The 21345-nt window shown below is 46.7% G+C and overlaps 2 protein-coding genes across 2 annotated transcripts in view; both read left to right on the forward strand.

Moving 5' to 3' along the window:
• Positions 1–3919, forward strand: part of TRMT61A (tRNA methyltransferase 61A) — a 44257-nt gene extending 40338 nt beyond the window's left edge. Inside the window, exon 4 of the mRNA XM_036748079.1 lies at positions 2673–3919. Within this exon, the coding sequence (XP_036603974.1) occupies positions 2673–2944 (272 nt within the window). The 3' untranslated portion in view covers positions 2945–3919. The remainder of the gene's footprint in view (positions 1–2672) is intronic.
• An 841-nt stretch (positions 3920–4760) lies between these two features.
• LOC118841961 (skin secretory protein xP2) overlaps positions 4761–21345 on the forward strand; it is a 145492-nt gene continuing 128907 nt past the window's right edge. The window contains exon 1 of the mRNA XM_036749689.1: positions 4761–4808. Within this exon, the coding sequence (XP_036605584.1) occupies positions 4761–4808 (48 nt within the window). The remainder of the gene's footprint in view (positions 4809–21345) is intronic.

Consider the following 21345-nt stretch of genomic DNA (forward strand, 5'->3'; position numbering starts at 1 on the left):
AAGGTAACAGGGGAAGAAGCCAAACATGATTTTCTCTCCCTTCCCCCAGCCCAGGGCCTGCCTTAGTGGACGCCAAACATTTCTGCCCCTTTTCTTTGCGGCCTGACCATGGGAAGGAAGGATGGGCTATTAGCAAACCTAGCATTGCAGTGAATGGGGAGGTGAAGGAAAGGGTGCAGGGAGATTTACAAGGACTCTTTCAGCTCAGCTGTCTTACCAGGCTGGCAGAGTACTCCTCCTGGGTCTTAGGTTCTGAGATTGGAAAAATGTTCCTCACTCTCTCTCCTTAACCATTGCCCAAATTACTTTTCCATGGTAAGTGATCTTTTAACACTCATCGTAACCTTGAGACCTGAGCCCTGTCCTCAGGGAGCTTCCAGTTTGGGGATACTGAAGAATAAAAAAAAAACCCTCAAGGAGTCATTCTGTGAAGGTAGAAGAGACCTATATATGTGAACAGTTAACTACAAGAAATATCTCAGTATTTGATTCATTCAATAGACCTTTTCAACACTTACTATGTACAAATGATTTATGTAGCCACTAAGTGCTGGGAACTCTGTGGGATGGGGGAATCAAGCAAGGCTTTCTGAAGTGGATGGAAGTATTAGCTGAGCTAGATTTGAGACCCTGGTGGTGGTGGTGGTGGCGGTGATGGTGGTGGTGCTGGTGGTACTGGTGGTGCTGGTGGTACTGGTGGTGCTGGTGGTGGTGCTGGTGATGGCGGTGGTGATGGTGGTGGTGGTGGTACTGGTGGTGGTGAAGGTAAATCAGCCTCTCTCAAAGAGAAGATAAGGCTCTTCATCAGACACCTCCTGGCTCTCTGAACCCTGTGGCCACCCCATGCTCTGTTATACTTTTCTACTAAGTGACAAGAGGTTTGCTCTGTGGGCTAAGTTACCCACCTGATATGAGGTGGACAAGGCCCCCAGAGGAGTGCCTTCTAATAGGATGTGTGGTGTGGCAGTTTCCTGGCACCAGGTCAAGTTTCTTTGTGTGCCTGTGTGTTTGTGTGTGTGCAAGAAGGCATGCCTTGAGAACAATGCAAGAAAGTCGAGGCGTAGGGGCAGGGTTTGGGAAGACAATCCTTGTGCCTCCACATACAAAGAGTTCCTTTGCTTGGTCCAAACTGGGCATAGGCTCTGAGAACTGGGAGAAACTTCAGAAGGCATCTCTTCAACCTCTTGCTTTGCACCTACATCTCCTGTACTGTGTCCCTGACAAGCGGCCATCCGGTCTTTGCTAGAACATCTACAGTAACCCTGACTGGGAAATCCTCTACTCCCGGAGAGGGCTCTGATCTTTTTGTTAGAATGTTCTTCATACTCCTGATTCTGCCTCCCTTGGAGCTCCATGGAAGGCATTGGCGTGGTGTGTGACAGAAAGAACACTGGATTTAACATTAGAGCCCCTGGGTTTGAATCCTGCCTCTGCCAAGTATCCTTTTGGCCTTAGGCCAATCTCTTAACCTCTCTGAGGGTCACTTCTCATCCGTAAAAGGAGACTTGGACTAGATGCTCTGAGTTTTTTTTAACTTTAAATCCTGTGATCCCATGATCCTCTAAGTCTCTTCCCCATGGAGATCAAAGACAGAGGCTTTCATAAAGAGAGCCCTATAGTTGAGGGTTCTGGTTACGTCCCCTGGGACATGGAATCCCCAGGGAAGGTGGGGAGGGGCAGTGATATAGCCAGAAAAGGACTCGAGGAAGAATTGCATCTCTAATGGCAGTCCCAACTCATCCCAACTCATCCCTTCCAAATGACAGTTCCTGATGCCTTGGCTGGCCTGGTGACTCCTTGATTCTTAAGAGTTGAAACAGAATTCAGGACCATCTGGTCCAGCCCTTGGCTGCCTGGCAGCAAAGCATCATTCCCAATTGGAACAAGAAGAAATGGTTTCAAGAAAGGGGGATGGGGTCTTGCCTCTAAATTCCACCCTGGTTATCTTAGCTCCCAGGCTGGTGCTAGAAGAGGTCATCTAGTCCAACCCCCTCGTTTTACAGCTAGGGAAACTGAGTCCTAGGGAGGTAGCTCCTTGCTCATAGGTAGCGAATGACCAGAAGTGACATTTGAACCGGGTCTTCTGACTCCAGAGTCAGAACTCTTTTTTCTTAGTCTGATCGTGAATTGGTTTAAAGATTTGCCTTCCTATAGTCAACCATAACCTTTAATTAGGGGCAGAAAGTGATGAATAAATAGGAAAAGGTACCTGACCTAGTGGGACCTTATAAACTGTTACTCTCCTTCCTGGGAGGGAGGGATGGGGGCAGATTTTTCCAGGACTGCAGTGGAGTGTAAATATTGCCTAGAAAGGCAGTCATTCCACATGATATAGAAAGAGAACAGCATTTTGTTTTTTTTGTAAGAACCCCTGGCTTTGAATCCTAAATTTCCTTACTGACTGAGACCTTGGTCAACTCACTTCATTTATGAGTGAACTCTCTAGTTCACCTGGAAGAGGTCTCTGTCTCCCGGACCACCATTCTCTGTTCTAAGATATGTCCCAGCCCTGAATCCTATGGCCCTAAGACTGGGGCTGAATTTAGTCATGGGGAGATAATAACTTTGCTGTTTTCTGTGTTTTCCCTCCTACTCCTTCCCTCCCCTTTTGTTCCCTCCCCCATCCTTCTCTCCTCCTACCTTCCTCCTCCTTCCCACCCACTTCCCCCTAGGTGGTCGCCTCTGTTCTTTCTCTCCCTGCATCGAGCAAGTCCAGCGGACCTGCCAAGCTCTGGCTGAGCACGGGTTCATCGAAATCACCACCCTGGAAATCCTGCTGCGAGAGTACAACGTTCGGACAGCTAACTTGCCCTTGCCGGATCTGGGTGGGGCCCTGGACCCCTTGCCCGTCCTGGGCGAGGCTCAGTTTAAGATTGGGGTGCCCTTGAAGGAGACTGTGGGCCACACCGGCTACCTGACCTTTGCCAGCAAGAGTTTGTTTTGATGCTGCTGATCTGGAGAGGGGAGGAGGCCGGGAGGTGGAGGGCAGGGGGGCCGCCGGGATGTGTAGAGTCGCCCGATTTTCTTCCCTTGGTCAGAGAATGCCTTATATAGTCAGGCCTCTCAGGCCTGGGCTTCTGTGGAAACGCTCCTCGGGCAGGCACTCGGCAGCCTGCACCCCGGGTTTGGAAACCGAGCGAGGAATCTGGCCAAGTCCTATCTAGGGTGTTTACTTTGTATCTTTTCCCCCACCCCCACTCTCTTTCTTGAACTCCTCCGACAAACCCTTTCACCCTCCACCCCCACTTCCCCTCCCCCACCCTGTGGCCTGGATTAAATTTATTTAGATTTGGGACATGTTTTCCACCACCATCCCCCTCATCCCACCCCAGGCTCATTTCCTTGAGTTTTTATTTTTGTCCTGAAAGATAAAAAATTGTCCCTCCTACCACCCCTGCCACCAGCCTCTCTTCCACATCCCTCTGTGGCTGCTCTGCTCAGCAGGGAACAAGGGAGCCTTGAAGTTTAGCCAGAAAAGCCCAAGATTTCGAGTCAGGACCTGGGTTCACTCCCTGCTCCGTTATTCCATCATCACCCGTACAGCCTTATCGGGCGGCTTCCCTTCAGCTTCCTCATCTGTAAAACCAGAATTTTAAGGCCCCTTCTAACTCTCAATTCTGTGGTCCTGAAAGATCCTGAGTGTCTAGGAAGGTTAGGAGCGGCTCCTAGGAAGCTAATGCCATCGGGGGGAGGGGGAGCAGAATACCATCCACACCCCAAGCCTGGCTTCGGGGACTGGATTCCAGCTGTTCTCAGGAGCAAAAGTCTCCCTCCTCCGCCGTTTCTCTAAATCCCTGGGGATGGAAGGGCCTCTCTCACCCTTGCCCTGGAATGTTGCAGCTGTAAGATGGAAAATATACCATCCCCAGCCCATGGATAACCCCTCTGTAACAATAGAGAACTTAGTGCATTCTTTTAACGGCTCGCCCCTCCCATGTTTCTTTATCCAGATAGAGTCTTTGGCCTGGTTTGCACATCCCTCCGGGCTCTTTGTTTTTCCCAGGTTTCCCTTGGAGTGCTGGATCATACTTCCATGAAATGGTCCCCCACATCTCTGAGGGGAGCAGAGGGGCCCTGAGGACACTTTCCCTCTAGCTTCATTTGTCAGAATTTTACTTGGAAGCGGTGCTCAAACCTGATATCAGGAAAAAAGTTTCTAATAATCAGAGCCAAAAGAATGTTTCCAGAGGTAATGAGCTGCCTTTCACCTTGGGAGTATTTGGGAATGTTGTAGAAGGGAATCCTACTCAGGCAGGGATTGGGCTTGAGTGCCCTCCAGGTCTGAGACATAAAAACAGGCGTATTTGACCCTTATAGAATCAGGGCATCTTGGATCTCAAATGGCTGTCTAGTAGCTGAACGGCATGCCTTCTACAATATCGAGCCTCTGTTTGAAGACCTTCAGTGACAGGCCACTCATTACCGCCTGAGGCAGCCCAGTCAATTTTTGTATAGCTCTGATTTTTGTCAATGATTTAATGCTTTGAAATCACTTTACATAACACAACCCTGTGAGATAGCTTACACAAGTATCTCCATTTTAAAGATGGAAACTTGACCATTCAAGTGATTAAGAAGGTTTTGCTTTAATCAGGCTGAAATATATGAGACCAAAGAGAACACGTTCCAATCCACTCCTCCATAATAGCCCTTCCAATACTTGAGGACAGTGACTCTATGTATTTCCCACCTGAGTCATCTCTGGGATAGACAGCCTCACGTCCTCCAGTAGATCACCTATGTCTGCGGTACCCACGTCCATGGCGCCCATGTCTGTGGTACCCATGTCCGTGGCGCCCATGTCTATGGTACCCGAGGTTGTGGGAATTCAGAAATGTCCTGTGTGGTTCTAAGGGCCAAGACTCATCACCCCGATGTCTGCCAAAGGACCTCAGTGGGACCTCGGTTTGCGGCTATTTTGAAAAAATTAAAAAGTAAAGACTCCAAACTTGTCATAATTTAAAAGGAAACTCCATTTGGAATCAAGAAAGGCAGAAAGCAGTTGTGTGTGTCAGTTATGGGAGATGTTAAGGGAGCCTCAGCTCCAGTATTGGCCTTTCAAAAGGAGAGAAAAGAGATGGGAAATGGGTTCTCCTGTGTCTTTCTGTCTGTCTGTCTGTCTGTCTCGGGCTTATTGGTGTCAGTGCCTGGACATGCATATGTATGTGGACACTTGTGTGCAGACCCGGGTACCCATCAGTGTATACACAAGAGGCAGCTGTGTCCTAAACCCGATGACTTTTGGAGTCGATGCTCAGACTGGATTATTAACCATGATGCTTTAAGAGCTGTGGGACCTGGGGCAAGTCTCTGGGCCTCAGTTTCTTCTGCAATGTGGGGCTAATAATAGCAACCCTGCCTCACAGGCTTATCCTGAAGCTCAGCCGAGGGAAGGGATATGAATTTATTTGGTAGATCTTGTCAACACGAGCCTTCCCCACAGCGCATATGTGTCTGTTTGGGCTTCTCTGGGTGTGTTTGCACGGAGCTCTGGCCATTTCCTTGGGGGAGAAGGGGTGAGTGGGAGCAGCTGTGCTGCCTTGGGGTCACGGGGGCGGGGTATGTTCTCTGTGGATTGCCAGACCACATCCTGTTGCTGAAGGCCATGGGCTTCAGCTGTGCTCAGTACCCAGAGTGAGGGCAGGACCTGGAGCCAGCTGGGCTTGTGGGAGGGTCCTAGGGGAGACAAGAGAATATCCCATGTGGTCAGGGTTAGGGCTGAGGCAGTTCTGGGCTATGAGAAGGGGCCGGCCCAGCCCTGGAGAAGCACTGAGCCTTCTCTTACCACATCCTTTCTCTGAGGCTGAAAGGTTAAGTGACTTACCTAAGGTCACAAGGTCTGAAAAAACCATGTTGTTCATCTCCACATCCAGTGGGTTCTCAGGTACAGCCACTGTTACTATAGTGAGAATTTATTGTACAGATGAAAAAACCAAGGCTCAAAGCTTTGTCTAAATCCAGCTAAGTGTTGGAGCTGGGACTCCTGGGTCCACATACTTGCTCAGAGAAGGCCCTGAGGTTCCAAATGCCTGCCCCTGCATGTGCACACAGGTGTACACTTTGCCCCACTGATCTCACCTTCCTTCAGGTGCCTGCAGCTCTCGCTGTGGCTGTGTGGGACATTTGGAATCAAAGCATCTGAGCTGGACAGAAATTGAGAGATCTTGCAGTCCGATCCTCTTATAGATGGGGAACTGAGGCTTGGAATATAAAGACAAGTCACTAACTCAGCGTCCCACGAATGCTAGCATTCTAAACCAGAACCTATGCCACCAAATCAGGATCTTTTCATGTACTATCATAAATAAACAGCTCCCATTTATATGGTGCTTACTGTATGCCAGCCACTAAGTGCTTTATGCTATCTTGTTTGGTCCTCATGATGTTCCTAGGAAGTGGGTGCTATCATCACCATTTTACAGATCAGGAAACTGAGACAAACAGGGTTAAGTGACTTGCCCAGGGTCACACAGCTGGTAAGTGTCTGAGGCCACATTTGAACTCGAGGCTTCCTGGCTCCAGGCCTGGAACACCATCCCCTGCGGAACCTAGGGAGCTTGGGGAATGGAGATTGGACATTCCCTTTTTCTATTCATCTTCAGTGATTACAATTGATACCTCCTGGGGAGGTGCCCAAGGCAGACTTAACATTGGCTATGGCCACAGGTGGGGTTATTGATTTCCAAATGACCACCTACCTAAAATGGGAGAAAATGGTGGCTGTATCAGCCACCTAAGGACCCCAAGCCATTTTCAGGAAGGAGGAAGATCACTGAGAGTTTGCTTCCCTTGTGGGGAAAGACACCTCACTGCTGTGCTTAGCACAGGGAAACCACCTAATAAATGCTTACTGACTGACTTGGAGGCTCAGGGTTCGGGTTCGTTAAAGAGGCCAGATCAGTGTGGTGTAGGAAGCTCGCTGCTTCCTTCTGCTTGTGAACTAGGTCTTTACTCAGGCTTTCTCCCCTAGACTTATTTATTGGTCAGGAAACCCTATTTCCATTTCCAGCACTGCCATTATAATACCACAAACAAGTATGGTGCCTTATGGGCCCCCTCTGTAAAATAAATCCCTTTCAGCCCTGAAGTTCTGTGAAGTATCTCAGGTTGTCAGTGCTCTATTTCCGGGATCTGCTCTCAGTCCTGGGATTGAGGACTAACAAAACAGGTTTTCATCGTAAAGCTCTAAGGCCCCAAGCACACCACAGTGTCTAGGGTATCAGAGGAGAGAAGGGCGTGTATACAAGGGATGTCACAAAAATGAAATCAATAGGCCTTGGCAGTAGATTGGATGGGGGGCAGCAAGGAGAGATAATGAGGAATCAAGGATGACTGCTGGGTCATGAGCTTGGAGGACTGGGAGGGTGGGAGTGCCCTGTACAGTGACAGGGACATTTGGAGGAGAGGATTTGGGAGTAAATAAAATGACTTCTGTTCCAGACATGTTGAGTTTTAAGATGTCGATGGGACATCCGGTTTGAGATGTTCGGTAGCCAAATAGAGATGTGAGACTGGAGGTTAAGAGAGGCTTGGTCTGCATTAGTGGATTTGAGAGTCATCAGCCTAGAGATGATAGTTGAATCTGGGAGCTGGTGAGATCACCAAGTGAAGTAGTATAGAAAGAGAAGGGAAGAGGGCCCAGTGGAACAGTTAAGGTAAACTGAGGCACAAAGTTCCAAGCATGATCAATTATTACTCAAGGGTAAATTTACCAGTAAATGGGATCTCAGTTTCCTCAGCAAAGCTAAGACCCCAAGTGAGGGGGACAGCTCTTGTATATTTTTGCGGAGTACAGAACAAAGAACAGGATCTCGAAGGCAGAGAACAAATTATGATTGGTTACAGGGTTGGCAGCATGGGTGGGTGGGAGGTGAGGACAACATGGTTGCAGAGATGAGGTGTGGGAGACAATATGATTAATTGGAAATTGGAAATGAGGGACTGGCAACAACCCTCTCCTTCCCTCCTCTGACTAAGAAACGTTCGTTGTTTGAGCCCACCTTCAGGGTTAGACTTTGGATAGCAAACCAGACACAGGATAGCTTTGTGGTGTAAAAATACTATAGCAGACCTCCTGGTGTTCACTCGCAAATCTCAAGGATAACAGATTTCCTAGAGGCAAGAATAGAACAGTGATTAGCAGGAGAACTGGAGTTCTAAAGTTAACTCTAAGCCCAACTGAATTTCCAAACTGAGTGCAGAGGCAAAAGAACCATGACTTAGGCAGTTACAAGATAAAACCAATTAACCAAAAAGGGTCAATAGGAAATGATAGAAAGTCAATTTAATCTTCTCCCCAGAGCAGAACCTTAGAGGACACCCACATCCAAGTGTAACCCCAATGAAGATCCTGCAGAGAAGACTGGGACGGATCAGTCAGATAAGGAGGGGAACCAGGAGAGAGTGATGTCACATAAAACCTAGAGAAGAGATTATCAAGAAGAGAGTGAATGAGGATTGAGAAAAGGCCATTAAGAAATAGCCAGAGGTGGTGAAGTGGATAGGGCCCTGGGCCCTGGAGTCAGAAGAACCTAAGTTCAAATCTGGGCTCAGATGCTTACTATTAGTGTGACCTTGGGCAAGTCACAACGCCAGTTGCCTTAAAAAAAATACTAGTTTCTCTTTACACCATCCTCATTATTTCTGGGGGCAGCTAGGTGGCACAGTGAGTAGAGCACTGGCCCTGGAGTCAGGAGGACCTGAGTTCAAATGTGGCCTCAGACACTTGACAGACTTACTAGCTGTGTGACCTTGGGCAAGTCACTTAACCCCAATTGCCTTGCCTTCCCCCCCCCTCAAAAAAATGAAAAAGAAATTGCCAGAAACATTAAGAGAATAGTTTCAGTTGAATGATAGGATTGGAAGCCACACGAAAAGAATTAAGACCAATAGGTTGGAAAAGAAGAAAAGGAAATGGAAACTCCAGTTGTAGACTGCTTTCTCAGAAAGTCTAGCTTAAAAAAATATAGGGGGCTAGAGCTATCAAGGATGTGTGGATCAAATGAGGGTTGTTTGAGAATGGGGGAAAAGACATGGGCATGTTTGTAGGCAGAGTGAAGGTCTGTAAAGGATAGGGATGATGGGGAAATCTGCAGGAGAGGATGGGAGAAGGGTCACCTCTTCATATAAGTCCAGCAAAAGGAAGTTGTAGCAGAAGGCCTCTGAGTGATGTGAGATGAGAAGAGGGAGCTCTCCGTGAACGGCCTTCGTTTTTTCAGTGAAATGGGAGGGAAGGGATAAAAAGGTTTGGAAAAGCTGCTGTGGTGGGTAGATGGTGAATTGATTAGGGAGGTGTAAAAGGTTTGCCTTGCTGAAGTAAGGGCCCAGCTGAGATGATGTCGAACCAATTTGTAATGGATCCAGTGAGCAAAGTTTTGTGATTTTCTTTATATTCAGTCGTGTGTGAGTAGGAGGGAAGGCAAGTACATAGTGGGACTGATCCAAGGCTAAGACTTGGCAGGACAGGATGGCCAATAGGATAAGGTGGCAAGGGCTTTCCCTATTTCTGTTCATCTTCAGTGATCCAGGTACCCCAATTGAGGTTTCCCAGGGCCAGACTGGGGAGGTGCTTAAGGCAGAGATATGGTCATTGAGAGAAATGGAAAATGTCTGTGATTGAACTGGTTCACCAAGGCATAAAGGGAATGTAGCCGCTACAGGGATGATGGCCTGGGAAAGAACTGATGGGTGGAGGATTAGAGGTCACAGGGAACATGATGAACAGGTTTTGGGGTGGTGAAGCAGAGGGAGAGATGGAATGACAGTAGATTGTGATTAGATAAGGAATCTCAGAGTTCATGAACATGGAAGGGGAGCATTTGAGGGTGAGGGCAGGGTCAAGAGCATGACCATTTTGGTGTGTGACTTTGGTGGGTTAGAGGAGTAGGTCATGGCAAATTAGTAAATTGAGGAACTGAGAGGTTAGAGTTTTTCAAGAAATATCAATATGTATGTTGAAGACCCCTAGGATGAGGGCAGGAATTGGGAAGGAAAGACTGGGAGCCAGGCACTGAACTAAGTCACTGAGGAAAGAAGAGTGTCCTATATGTATGTCAGTAGAAAACAGCTACTAACATTTTAATTGGGTGTAAATGTGGATTGAGTGAACCTCTAAGGAGCGGATGTAGGAGGAGAATCTCTAAGGAGGAGTGGTGATAGTAGAGAGAGCTTGGAAATAGAAATAAGGAGTATTCTACTTCCCCGTCCTCAGCCAGTTGGGGTGGAAGGAGAATGATGGAGACCTTGACGTGTTTCAAAATAGCTTTTAATCAAAAGAACCAGCCTCGTGGAAGAGTGCTTTGGATCCTTGGTGCTGGGGCCTATGTGTTCCACTCCCTTCAGAAAAAAAAAAAAAAAAAAAACGTGCCCCATGGACCATTGTTTGCTGTTGGCCTCCCAACAGCCAGCCTGGTGTATGGGGGAGACTGATGGGCTGCAGAAAGTCAGAAGCTAGGAGTTTGAATTCCAGCCCTGCCATTTGCTGGCGTGACCATGAGCCAGTCATCTCACCTCTGTGGACATTAGTTTCCTCCTCTGTAAAATAACATAATTAGACTAAATGGTCTTTAAGACCCCTTCTAGTCCCTAAATCCTTTGAAGCTTGTATGAGGAAAGCAGGACAGGTGGAAACTGAGGGCCAGAGAAAAGGAGAGAACATAGAGCCCCAGGCTTTGAGAAAGTCTAGGGCCAGAGGTGGGGAACATGTGGCCCTTTAGGCCCTTGACTGAGTCCAAGTTTTACAGAGCAAATCCTTCTATTAAGGGGATTTGTCCTGTGAAGTTTGGATCCAGTCAAAGGGCTGCACTTGAGGACCTAGAGGGCCACATGTAGCCTCAAGGATGCAGGTTCCCCACCCCTGACCAGGCTAACTCCCTCATTTTATGCTGGAAGAAAACTCCAAGAAGGGAAGGAATCTGCCCAAAGGCCTCCCAGTGAGGCAGCTTTCTCTCCTGTCCTCTCCTGTGGAGTGCCTTTCCATCTACGTCTCCTGACTTAATCAGCCTGGGCTCTTTCCCTACACGTGTATTTTTCCCAGGGGGGGGGGGGGGCGAGCTCGGTATGCCGAGGTAGTATGGCATCTCCAGTTGTCCTGATCTGTATCTTGCTACTGGGCCCAGATGGCTCCGGAGGAGCTAGTGAGGCTGATGACTTCGCACGGCCCTCCCTCACTTAAATCCAATTCACTTGCAAGTCATGGCATCACCTCCCTGATGTCCCCATCCTCTTCGAGGATAAAGGACAAACAACAAAACAAAACAGCATTTTCCCCAGGTCTTTCACACCTAACTAGCACCCTTTGGTCCCCAACTATCCTTTCTCTCTGCCCCAGAGGAGACACAGGCCTGTTAGTAACTTTGGCAACAGCAAACTAGGAGGAAAGGACAAAGCCCCACTGGGCACACGCACACACCCTGTGAAATGCCAAACACAACAAGCCCCCTCAGGAGTGTTGTGCTCCTTCCCAAACACTCAGGAGTCAAGGAATCTTTGTCCAGCAGAAGTTCCTGTGACCAGGGCTAAGAAAAGCCACATGAGAAGATCTGTATGAAAGGATGTGTGAAAAAAAGTAGAACCTATACAAAGATGTATACTATAATTACAAGGTAAATGAAAAGATAATTAAGAGGAAGCCAAACTTGGAGTAACTGAAAAGCCAATCTAATTCCCTGGAAACAGGGAATGAAACATACCTCCCTTTTCTTGTTAGAGAAATGGAGACAACCAGGGTGGAATGGTGTATATGTGGTCTGATTCAACTAACTGCATCAGTTGGTTTTCTTTGTCAAGAGAGAAGGTTTGACCTGGAGGGTCAAAATGACTAATATAAATTCATATAAATAAATATATATAAACATAAAATGTAAATATAAAAAGTATTAATAAATTTGTTTTTTTTTTTAAAGAAAACCTAATTCTAAACCCGTCTTCCTTTCCTGAGGGACAGCTTCCTGAGCCCTGTGTCTGTGGGAAGAGTCACAAACTAGTTCTCCCTGTCATATGGACAGATGACATCATCCAACGTTCATGTGGCTTTGAACACTTAATGACCCTGGGAGGAAGGTTCAGGCACAGGTCTCATACCTGTCTTAAAATGAGGACAGTGAGACCTTCAGAGAAAGTGTTCCTGCCAGTCATACAGTAAGTAGCGGAACCAGAATTTAAACCCAGTTTCTTTGAATTACTTCAGTGTTCTTTCCCATCATTCATTGCTGAGACTGAAAGTCAGGAGACCTGGCTTCGAATCCTAACCCCTGCCTCTCTCTGGGCTTCATTTTTTCCATCCACTAAATGGCATGTAAATACCAGGAAGGATAAAAAGGTCACCTAGAGATTAGTTTGTTCTGCCTACGTTTTATAGTCTGTGTGATGCTGGTAGCCAGGAAGGGGCAAAGTCCCACAGGATCTCTGAGTTGGAAAGAGGCGCAAAGATCACCTTGTCTGGTACATCCATGGACAGGAATCCTCTCTGCCATATCCCTGATGGCTGCTCATCAATCTTTGAAACCTTCCAGTAATATGAAATCTGCTACCTCCTAAGGCACCAGAGCTCTGGCTTGTTTTTATTTTGTTTTGAATAAATGTTTCATTGATGCTCTCTCTCCACATCGATCTCACTTCCAATGAACTCTAGCCCCATTTCCCAAAAGATTCTCCCTTGCAACAAAAAAGTACAGTTAACAAAAAAACAAGGAAAAGAAGGAAGAGAAAGAACAAAGAAAGAAAAAAGAGGGAAGGAAGGAAGATCTGATTCATTCTACACCTGTAGTTCTCTGAAGTCACAACTGGTCAATCAACACACATTTATCAAGTGCCAGGCACTTTACTAGGCACTGGAGACACATGCAAAAATCAAATGGTCCTGGCCCTCAAGGACCTTACATTCTATGATGGGGAAAATACATACATACATACATATATATATAATACATGCATTGATTATAATTCTAATGTCTTTCAATAGCCCTATTAAGAAGTAGAAATCTGCCTCTTTACATTTTTTAAAATTTTAATTTATTTTTCAATTAACAAGCATTTTCCTTCCCATCCCATCTTCCTATGCAAGAAAAAAAAATCCTTGTAACATATGCATAATCAAATAAAATTCTCACATTGCCCATGTCTAAGAATTCTTCAGTACAGCTCTTGGTTCTGCCTCTTGGGGCCAAGTCAAACAAATTTGGTCCCTCCATGGCATGATAGCCCTTTAAATACTTTAAGACATTCTTAAAGAAAGCTATCATGAAACACCACTACCACTCCCTACTCTGGTCTTTAAATTCCTTCAGGTGCTCCTCATATGGCACAGTCTCCAGCCCTGACATCCTGGTTACCCTCCTCACAGTCCAGTTCACCAACGTCCTTCCTAAAAAGTGATGGCCAGAACTATAAATGGCCCTGTGTATATGGTCTGATCAGGGCAGAGGATGGCAGGACCCTCTGTTGGGCTTCTTTCCAATAAAAGATTGTTTCATTCTTTGTATTACTCATATCCACAATGCCTGGCACATGGTGGGCTCCTAATTCTCATTGAGTGGTTACATAATTGGGCCGCACACTATACCTACGTTGTTTTTAGTTCCTAAGTCAATTCGAGGGAAGGAAGAGAAGGTGAACGCAGAGGACTGTGAAATAATGTCCCATACACCCACTTTTCTTGCCCCTGTTTCCTGCCCCCACTGTCCCAATGGGGCATCTTTCAGGAAGGATGGCACCAGCAGCAGCGTCAAAGGAAGCCATCTTAGCTGCCCTTGTGTGACTGTGATCACACAAAACACATCCTAGTTTGGGGAGGGGGGAGATGGTGGAGATGTGATGAAGAGAGGTGGGGAGCAAGATGAGAAGAGATGTCCCTACTGCTTGTTCATAGACCTAGGAATAGAAGGGAAAGCATGAATTCGTCTTTGTGTAATATTTGCATTTTACAGATGAGCAAACTGAGACCCAAGGAGGTGAAATACCTTTTCCAAGATCACCCAGATAATAAATAGCTGAGACAGAATTTGACTGCAAGTCATAGGATCATAGCTTTTTGAGAGGAGAGGGACCTTAGACCAGATGTGCCAAAAATGCAGCCAGCTGTCTGCTTGTGGCCTGCAACACTGAGGGAGCACAGCCTGAACCAGATGGATATGTAATTGGGAAATATTTAACAAAACAAATAAAAATATAATAAACATAGATAATATTGCATTTAAAAACCAAGTCATTATGGATCTTTATGTACAGATTAGCCGCCCCCTTTTCTATTTGAATTTGATACCACCGGTCTAGTCCAACCCCACCATCTTAAAGATGAAGCAGCAAGGCCCATAGGTGAAGCGATAGGCCCCAGGTCACATAGGTACTCAGTGGCAGTCAGTCCTTGATTCTAGGTTCTATGACTTCCATATCATTGCTCCTCTAGGATAGAGGGTCAAACACTGACTCTGAGCCTCCCTAGTTGTGTGACACTGGGCAGATCACCTCATCTCTTCCTTGTTTCCTCACCTGTAAAGTGGGGCCAACAATAGTGGCTGGGCCTACTTCACCCACTGGTGGGAAGGGCCTGCTGTACCTCTGCGCGCCGCCCTCTCCATTCCCGACACAGGGCCTTCCCTCTGCCATCCTGTTTGTATTTTGTATAACTATGGTTTTTTTTGTATAGTTGTGTTTTGTCTTTCCTGTTAGTCTACGAGTTTCATGAGAACAGGTTTTGGTCTTTGTATCTACCTCCCAGTGTCTTACATATAAAGAGAAGCGTGTTGACATGACAACACAGTCCCCAAATCCACAATCTTCTAATCCCATGATATTTAAAAGCAAACTTCATTTATGATTCCCCAAATATTCACCACTGTACCCCATTCTCCAGCCCAATTTCTGTTGAAAACTTATTTGCTTATCTAATCACCTACAACCTCATTACTCATTCCAACAAACTGCTTTGTGATCCTGCCCAGGGACCTTCCACTTCAGCCATAAGAAACTGACCTTATCATGAGCCTCTAGTGTCCAGATTGGTACTAGGGGTGGGGAGCCTGTGACCTTGAGGCCACCTGTGGTCCTCTAGGTCCTCAAGTGCAGCCCTTTGACAGACTCCATACAAATCCTTTTATTGAGGGGATTTGTTCTGCGGTTTGGATATCCTCAAGGGCTGCACTTGAGGACCTAGAGGGCCACAAATTCCCCACTCCTGGTATAGACTTTGATGACCCAGCCACTCCCCATCAACTATATCCCTTTCAGATCTCATATCTTCATTGAGTCCCCTCTCTTCTTGTCTTACACTTCTAAATACTTAAATGCCAAGATACACGAGAGCTATGCTGATCGGGTCCTATCCATGGTCCTTTGCTTTGTTCTATGATTCTGTGAAGACTTACTTGTACAGCTTTTGCCTAATTAACACAGCTCAGAAGGGAGAATGGTGCCTTGGCCCCAAGCCAGGAGAGATAACTCCCTCTCTTCCCTCAAGATGTAAGACTGTCAAGCGTCCCTTACCCCTGCTGTAAGACAGATGCAGAATGTGTTTTTCAGCAGGGGGGAGGGATTCTTAACAGTGTGAGTACACATGCATGCACGCATAGGTCTGTCTGCAGGAAGCCCTTCCCAGTCCGGCCCTCTCTTAGTACCTCTGAGATGACTTTCCATTTGCACTGGTATATATCTTGCATGTTCAGTTATCCTCAGAATGCAAACACTTTGAGAACAGGGACCATGTTTTTTGCCTTTCGTTGCTTGGCATGGTGCCCAGTACGTGGTAAGCATTTAATAAATACTGTTGACTGACTGTGACCAACTGGGTGTATATGTATGCCTGTATCTGAATATTTCTATGTGCGTACCACCAGAGATCCCTTATTCAACCTTCTTTTCATAACTCCCCAGCTCCCTCTGGGGGTTCCCTGTGGTCCCTGTTCTTAGGAGATGTCCTTCCTTCCCCTCCCCCTGCCCAACCCCTGGCTCTGACATGCTCTGGCACCCTCCGGCGCCCATCCACATCCCTCATTCCATCCAAAGCAGGATGCGGAATGGAGCCCCGTCCATTCTGCCTGTCCTTCCCGCCCACCCAACCGCTGTTTCTGGGGAATGTCTGAGAACTGCGTCCAGATCTGAGTCCTGGGAGTCAGGCAGCAGCAGCAGCGAGGGCCCTGGGCTGCCGCAGAGAGGGCTGGGATACATCCACAAAGGCTCTGAGCTGGGGGAGGCCCAAGAGGGCGGGATGGAGGGAACAAGAGGGCAAGTGTGTGTGGCCCTGAGAGAGAAAGGGCTGCTTGTCAGCTCATTCTCTCCTGCCTGCTGGGAGGCTGGGGCCAAGCTTAAGAAGAATGGGCATTTACCGGGTAACTGCAGCCTCCTCCTCGGCGTCTACCACAACCAAATTGGGGTTTTTCCAGGGTCAGGAAAAGAGTCCTAAACTGGTAGTCAAGACACCTGGCCTTTAGTCCTAATTCTGCTCCACTCATTCACTGTAGGACTTTGAGCAAGGGACCTGCCCCCTCTGGAGACGCCTTCTCCCTGCCCAGGCTGGACCAGAGCAGAGGGTCTTTGTGTCATGGGCCCTTCGGCACTCTGGTGAAGCCTATGGACCCCTTCTCAGAATCAGGTTTTTAAGTGCACAAATAAAACTCATAGGATTAAAAAGGAAACCAATTGTATTAGAATATGATGAGCAAAATACATTTAAAAAAACAAGTTTATGGATCTTGAGTTAAGAACCCTTCAATGGTGTCTCACGATCCTTGCAATTTTGACATTCTCTCTCCTCAGTTCCAGCTCCAGGACTCTATGTTCTAAGTTTCTTTTTTCTCTGACATCCTACGTTCCATTATTCCAAGGACTCTCCCAGTTCTGATGTTTTGTGTTCTATGATTCAAGGCCCTTCCAGCTGACATTCTGTGTTTTATGTTCTAGGGCCCCTCCTACCTCTGACATTCTGTGTGCTATGTTCTAAGGCCCCTCTCAGCTCTGACATTCTATGTTCTATGATTCAAGGCCCTTCTAGCTGACATTCTGTGTTCTATGTTCTAAAGCCCTTCCCAGTTCTGACATTCTGTGTTTTATGATTCCAAGGCCCCTCCCTGCTCTGACATTCTGTATTCTAGTGTACTCTCCAGTTGGTAAAAGGCTAGATTGAGGGTGTGTCCAAGGAAAGAGTTGTCTTTCTGTTGTAAGTCTGTTTACTTTACATTTTCCCCAGGTTCAAGGGTCCCTGCCTGATGTTTGGGCCTAAGAGTCCAGGATGTATGATACTGAAGGGGCTGACCCCTTAGAGAAGGCTCCTTGCTTATTTCAAAAGTGGCCTAGAAACTTGCTGAAACTATACCTTGGTAAGGAGAGTAACAATACAAGGTCAGGATCTTGCAAGGGAATTGTCCATTTCAAGGAAAACTTTCCAGACTTTATTAAAAATAATCATCCTGTCCCCTTGTCCAACTCCCACCCAACCCTCCTCAGTCCCAGACAATAATCAGACCAGAACTCCAAAAGGAATATGTGAAATTTAAGCTCTTGATCTATGAAACCCTAGTCCCTCACAGGCTGTTTCAATCACTCTTTACCAAGTTCCCTGTGACTCTGAATCTGGGCTCAGTCACACTGTGGGGGACCCAAGGTGGAAACTTGAGCCTGGCTTCAAGTCAATTCATTAAGCTTTTTTTCTATTAAGGACCTACTATGTGCCAGACATAGTAGGCACTGGGGATATGAAGACAGAAAATGGAATAGTTGTTTTCTTCAAAAAGCTTACAGCATTGAGGGGAAGCAACATAGCGTGTATGTGTGTTTGTGTGTGTGTGTGTATTTGTATATGCATGTTTGTGTGTGTGAACATATACATACAAGCCAAATACATAGAGAGTAAATACAAAGTCACTTGGGGCACTAACCACTGGGAGGATCAGGAAAATATCTCAGAGAAGGTGACACCTGAAGTAGGTATTTGATGAAATAAACGAAGAGGCGGAGCAGTCATTTGGAACACCTGTGGGATCCTTGGAGATGGAATGTTTGTTCTATGTAGGGAACAGGGAGCAGATTTGTTTTAGTGGAAGATAGATTGTGTAAGGGGGTGATAACTGGAAAGATAGGTCAGAGTCTGATTGTGAAAGGCTTTTAAAAAATGCTCAACAGAGGAATTTGTATTTTATTCTAGAGGCAATAGGGAGCCAATGAAACTTCTTGAACAGTGGAGCGACATGGTCATTGTGTTATAAGAATGTCGATTTGGCAGCTAGGTGCTGCAATGGATAGAGCGCCAGGCTTGGAGTCAGGAAGTGCTGAGTTCAAATGCAGACTCAGACACTTACTACTGGTGTGACCTTGGGCAAGTCACTTAACCTCAGGTTCTTCAACTGTAAAACGGGGACAAGAGTAGCCCTTACCTCCTAGGGTTATTGTGAGGATTTGACGGGATAATATTTGTGAAGTAAGTAACACAGGTCTGATACAGAGTAGGTGCTTAATAAGTCATTGCTTCCTTCCTTCCTCCCTGGAGGGCAGAGTGAAAAGGAGAGAGGCTAGAGATAGGGCGGCCAGCTAGGAAACTATTGCAATAGTCCTGGCAAGAGGCAGTGAGTCCTGAAATATGGATGTTGATTAGAAGGATGAGGTAAAGGTAAAATCAAGAAGATCTGAAAAGATCCTTCCCTTTAGCTTCCTCTATTTGTGCTGAGGTCATATTTACAGATTTTACATCAGTCTTGGCTTCATCCTGCCATGGCTTAGGTTTGGTAGAATGTTTCTCCCCCACCCCCACCCCTGTCTTCTCTTCTCTTCTCCCCTCCCCTCTCCTCTCCTCCTCAGTCTCTATCTCTGTCTCTTTCTGTCTCTGTCTCTCTCTGTCTCTCTCTCTCCTCTTCTCTCTCTCTCCCCCCGCCTTCTCTCCTCTCTCCCTCTCCTTCTCTGTCTCTGTCTACCTCTGTTTCTCTCTGTCTCTGTCTGTCTGTCTCTCTCCTCTTCTTTCTCTCTCTCCTCTCTCCCTCTTCCCCTCTCTCTCTCTACCTCTGTCTCTGTCTGTCTCTCTCCTCTTCTTTCTCTCTCTCTTCTCTCCCTCTCCCCCCCCCCCCTTCTTCCCTCACCCTCTCTCTTTCTCTTTAGAATCACATCAAATTCAGTGCTTGATCGCATTCACCTGTGAATCCAGGGAAGAGCAGGATGAGAATGGGGATAGATAGATAGTGGTGCTGCTTGTCTGGAACGAGGTAAGGCTAGAAAGCAAGGTCGGAGCCAGAATGTGATGGGCCTTGAATGCCAGGACCGGGATCAGAAATACATTTTTCCATAGGCAATGGAGAGCCACTGAAGGCTCTGCAGTAGCAGCGGTGATGTGATCAAATGGGTACATTAGGAAGATTAGCTTGGCAGAGTGTTTAGAATGAATTAATGAAGGGGAGATACTGGTGATGGAAGGTTTATAAATGACAAGAAGTCTAGGAAGTGATGATACCTGGCTCAGTGTCTGGAGAAGAGAAGAACTGGATAGGAGAGGTGTGAAGGATTCCAAGTGGGGAACGTGGACAAGGGAAGAGCCAAACACGGTGACATTGTTTCTGATCCCAAAAGGTGCCATGTATAGAAATAAGGAAGTAAGTGTGAGTCGTCTGGGGGTGAGTTGTAAATACTGGACTTGGTTTCGGGGCCGTGTGTATATTTGGGAGTCATTTGCATAATGCTGACAGCTGAAGCTGTGAGAGTGAATGAAGTCACCTAAGGAGAAGAAAAAAGAGAGAAGAGGGCCTAAGACAGCACCTGGAGGGATACTTATGTTCAAGGGGCAGAAGGATAAGGAACCAGAGAAGGAGCCAGGAAAAGAAGGGTCAGGGAGTGAGGAGAACAGAGGTGCACTATTATAGAAGCCAGGGGTAGCTAGGTGGTGTGGCGAATAGAGTGCTAGGCCTAGAGTCAGGATGACTCATCTTTCTGAATTCAAATCTGGCCTCAGACACTCAGTAGCTATGTGACCCTGCGCAAGTCACTTAACTCTGCCTCAGTTTCCTCATCTGTAAAATGAACTGAAAAAGGAAATGGCAGACCACTCCAGTATCTCTGCCAAGAAACCCAAAATGGGGTCACCTTAGCAAGTCACTTAACCCTCTTTGCCTCAATTTCCTCACCTGTAAAATGAGCTTTAGAAGGAAATGGCAAATTATTTCAGTATCTATGCTAAGAAACCCCAAGAAGAGGTGATGAAGGGTTGGATATGACTGAAAGATGACTGAACACCATTATAAAAGTCAAAGGAGAAAAGAGTAATAGGACCAGTTCCCTCACTCCCTCTTTGGGGTACAGTCAAGAGGGATGCCACGGAAGAGAGATCGGTCAACAGTGTCAGTTGCTGCAGAAAGGCCAAGGAGGATGAGGGCTGAGAAGAGGCCTTTGGAGTCAGCAATTAAGAGGTCACTGGTGACAAAGGAGAGAGCAACTTCAGCACAGTGCAGGAGAAAGAAGCCAGATTACAGGGTAGTGAAAAGTAAGTGGGTGGTGAGGAAGTAGAGACAGTGAGCTTAAACCACCCTTCATTTAAATCTTTTCCTCTCCCACTCCTTCCTTCTACTAGCTCTTACTGAAGCTTGGCTTTTTCTGATGCCACAGCCTCCCTGGCCATCCTTTCCTGCATCGGCTTCGCCTCCACTCATTCTCCAAAGTTCCCTGGTAGAGACAAGGGAGTTGGACTGTCTCCTCATCGCAACTTCCAGGTTCAGTAACCTTGCATCTTTTGAGGTTCATTCTGTTCCTATCTACCATTTAATCAAAATCCTGGTAGCCGTTATCTACAGATTCCCCAGGACACTCTCCTTCCTTTCTCAATCGGTTCAATACCTGACTTACAATTTTTCTTTCCTCCCTAACTCCTGCCCACATACTTTATTGTTGTTCATTCATTTCAGTCGTGTCTGACTCCTTGTAACCCCATCTGGGGTTTTCTTGGCAAAAATACTAGAGTGGTTTGCCATTTCCTTCTCCAGTTCTTTTTACAGATGAGGAAACTGAGGCAAACAGAGTTAAGTGACTTGCTCAGGGTCACATAGCTACTGAGTGTCTGAGGCCAGATTTGAATTCAGAAAGATGAGTCGTCCTGACTTCAGGCCTAGCACTCTATCCACTGTACCACCTAGCTGGTCACCCACATACCAGGGGACTTCAATATACATGTTGACTCTTCCTCAAACACCCTAACCACTCAATTCACCATCCTGCTCCTCCTCCACCTCACCTCAGCCACACACAAAAATGTGTATCATGAATCTTGCCATCAACCATAACCGTACCCCTTCCATGTTCAAAAATCCTGAAATCATTGTCGGTTGGCTTTCACCTCTGCCTCTGCCTTCCCTTCCATAATCCTGCTCTTCATCTGCACCATGA

This window comes from Trichosurus vulpecula, chromosome 3 (genome assembly GCF_011100635.1).
Source record: "Trichosurus vulpecula isolate mTriVul1 chromosome 3, mTriVul1.pri, whole genome shotgun sequence".
NCBI classification, from domain to species: domain Eukaryota; kingdom Metazoa; phylum Chordata; class Mammalia; order Diprotodontia; family Phalangeridae; genus Trichosurus; species Trichosurus vulpecula.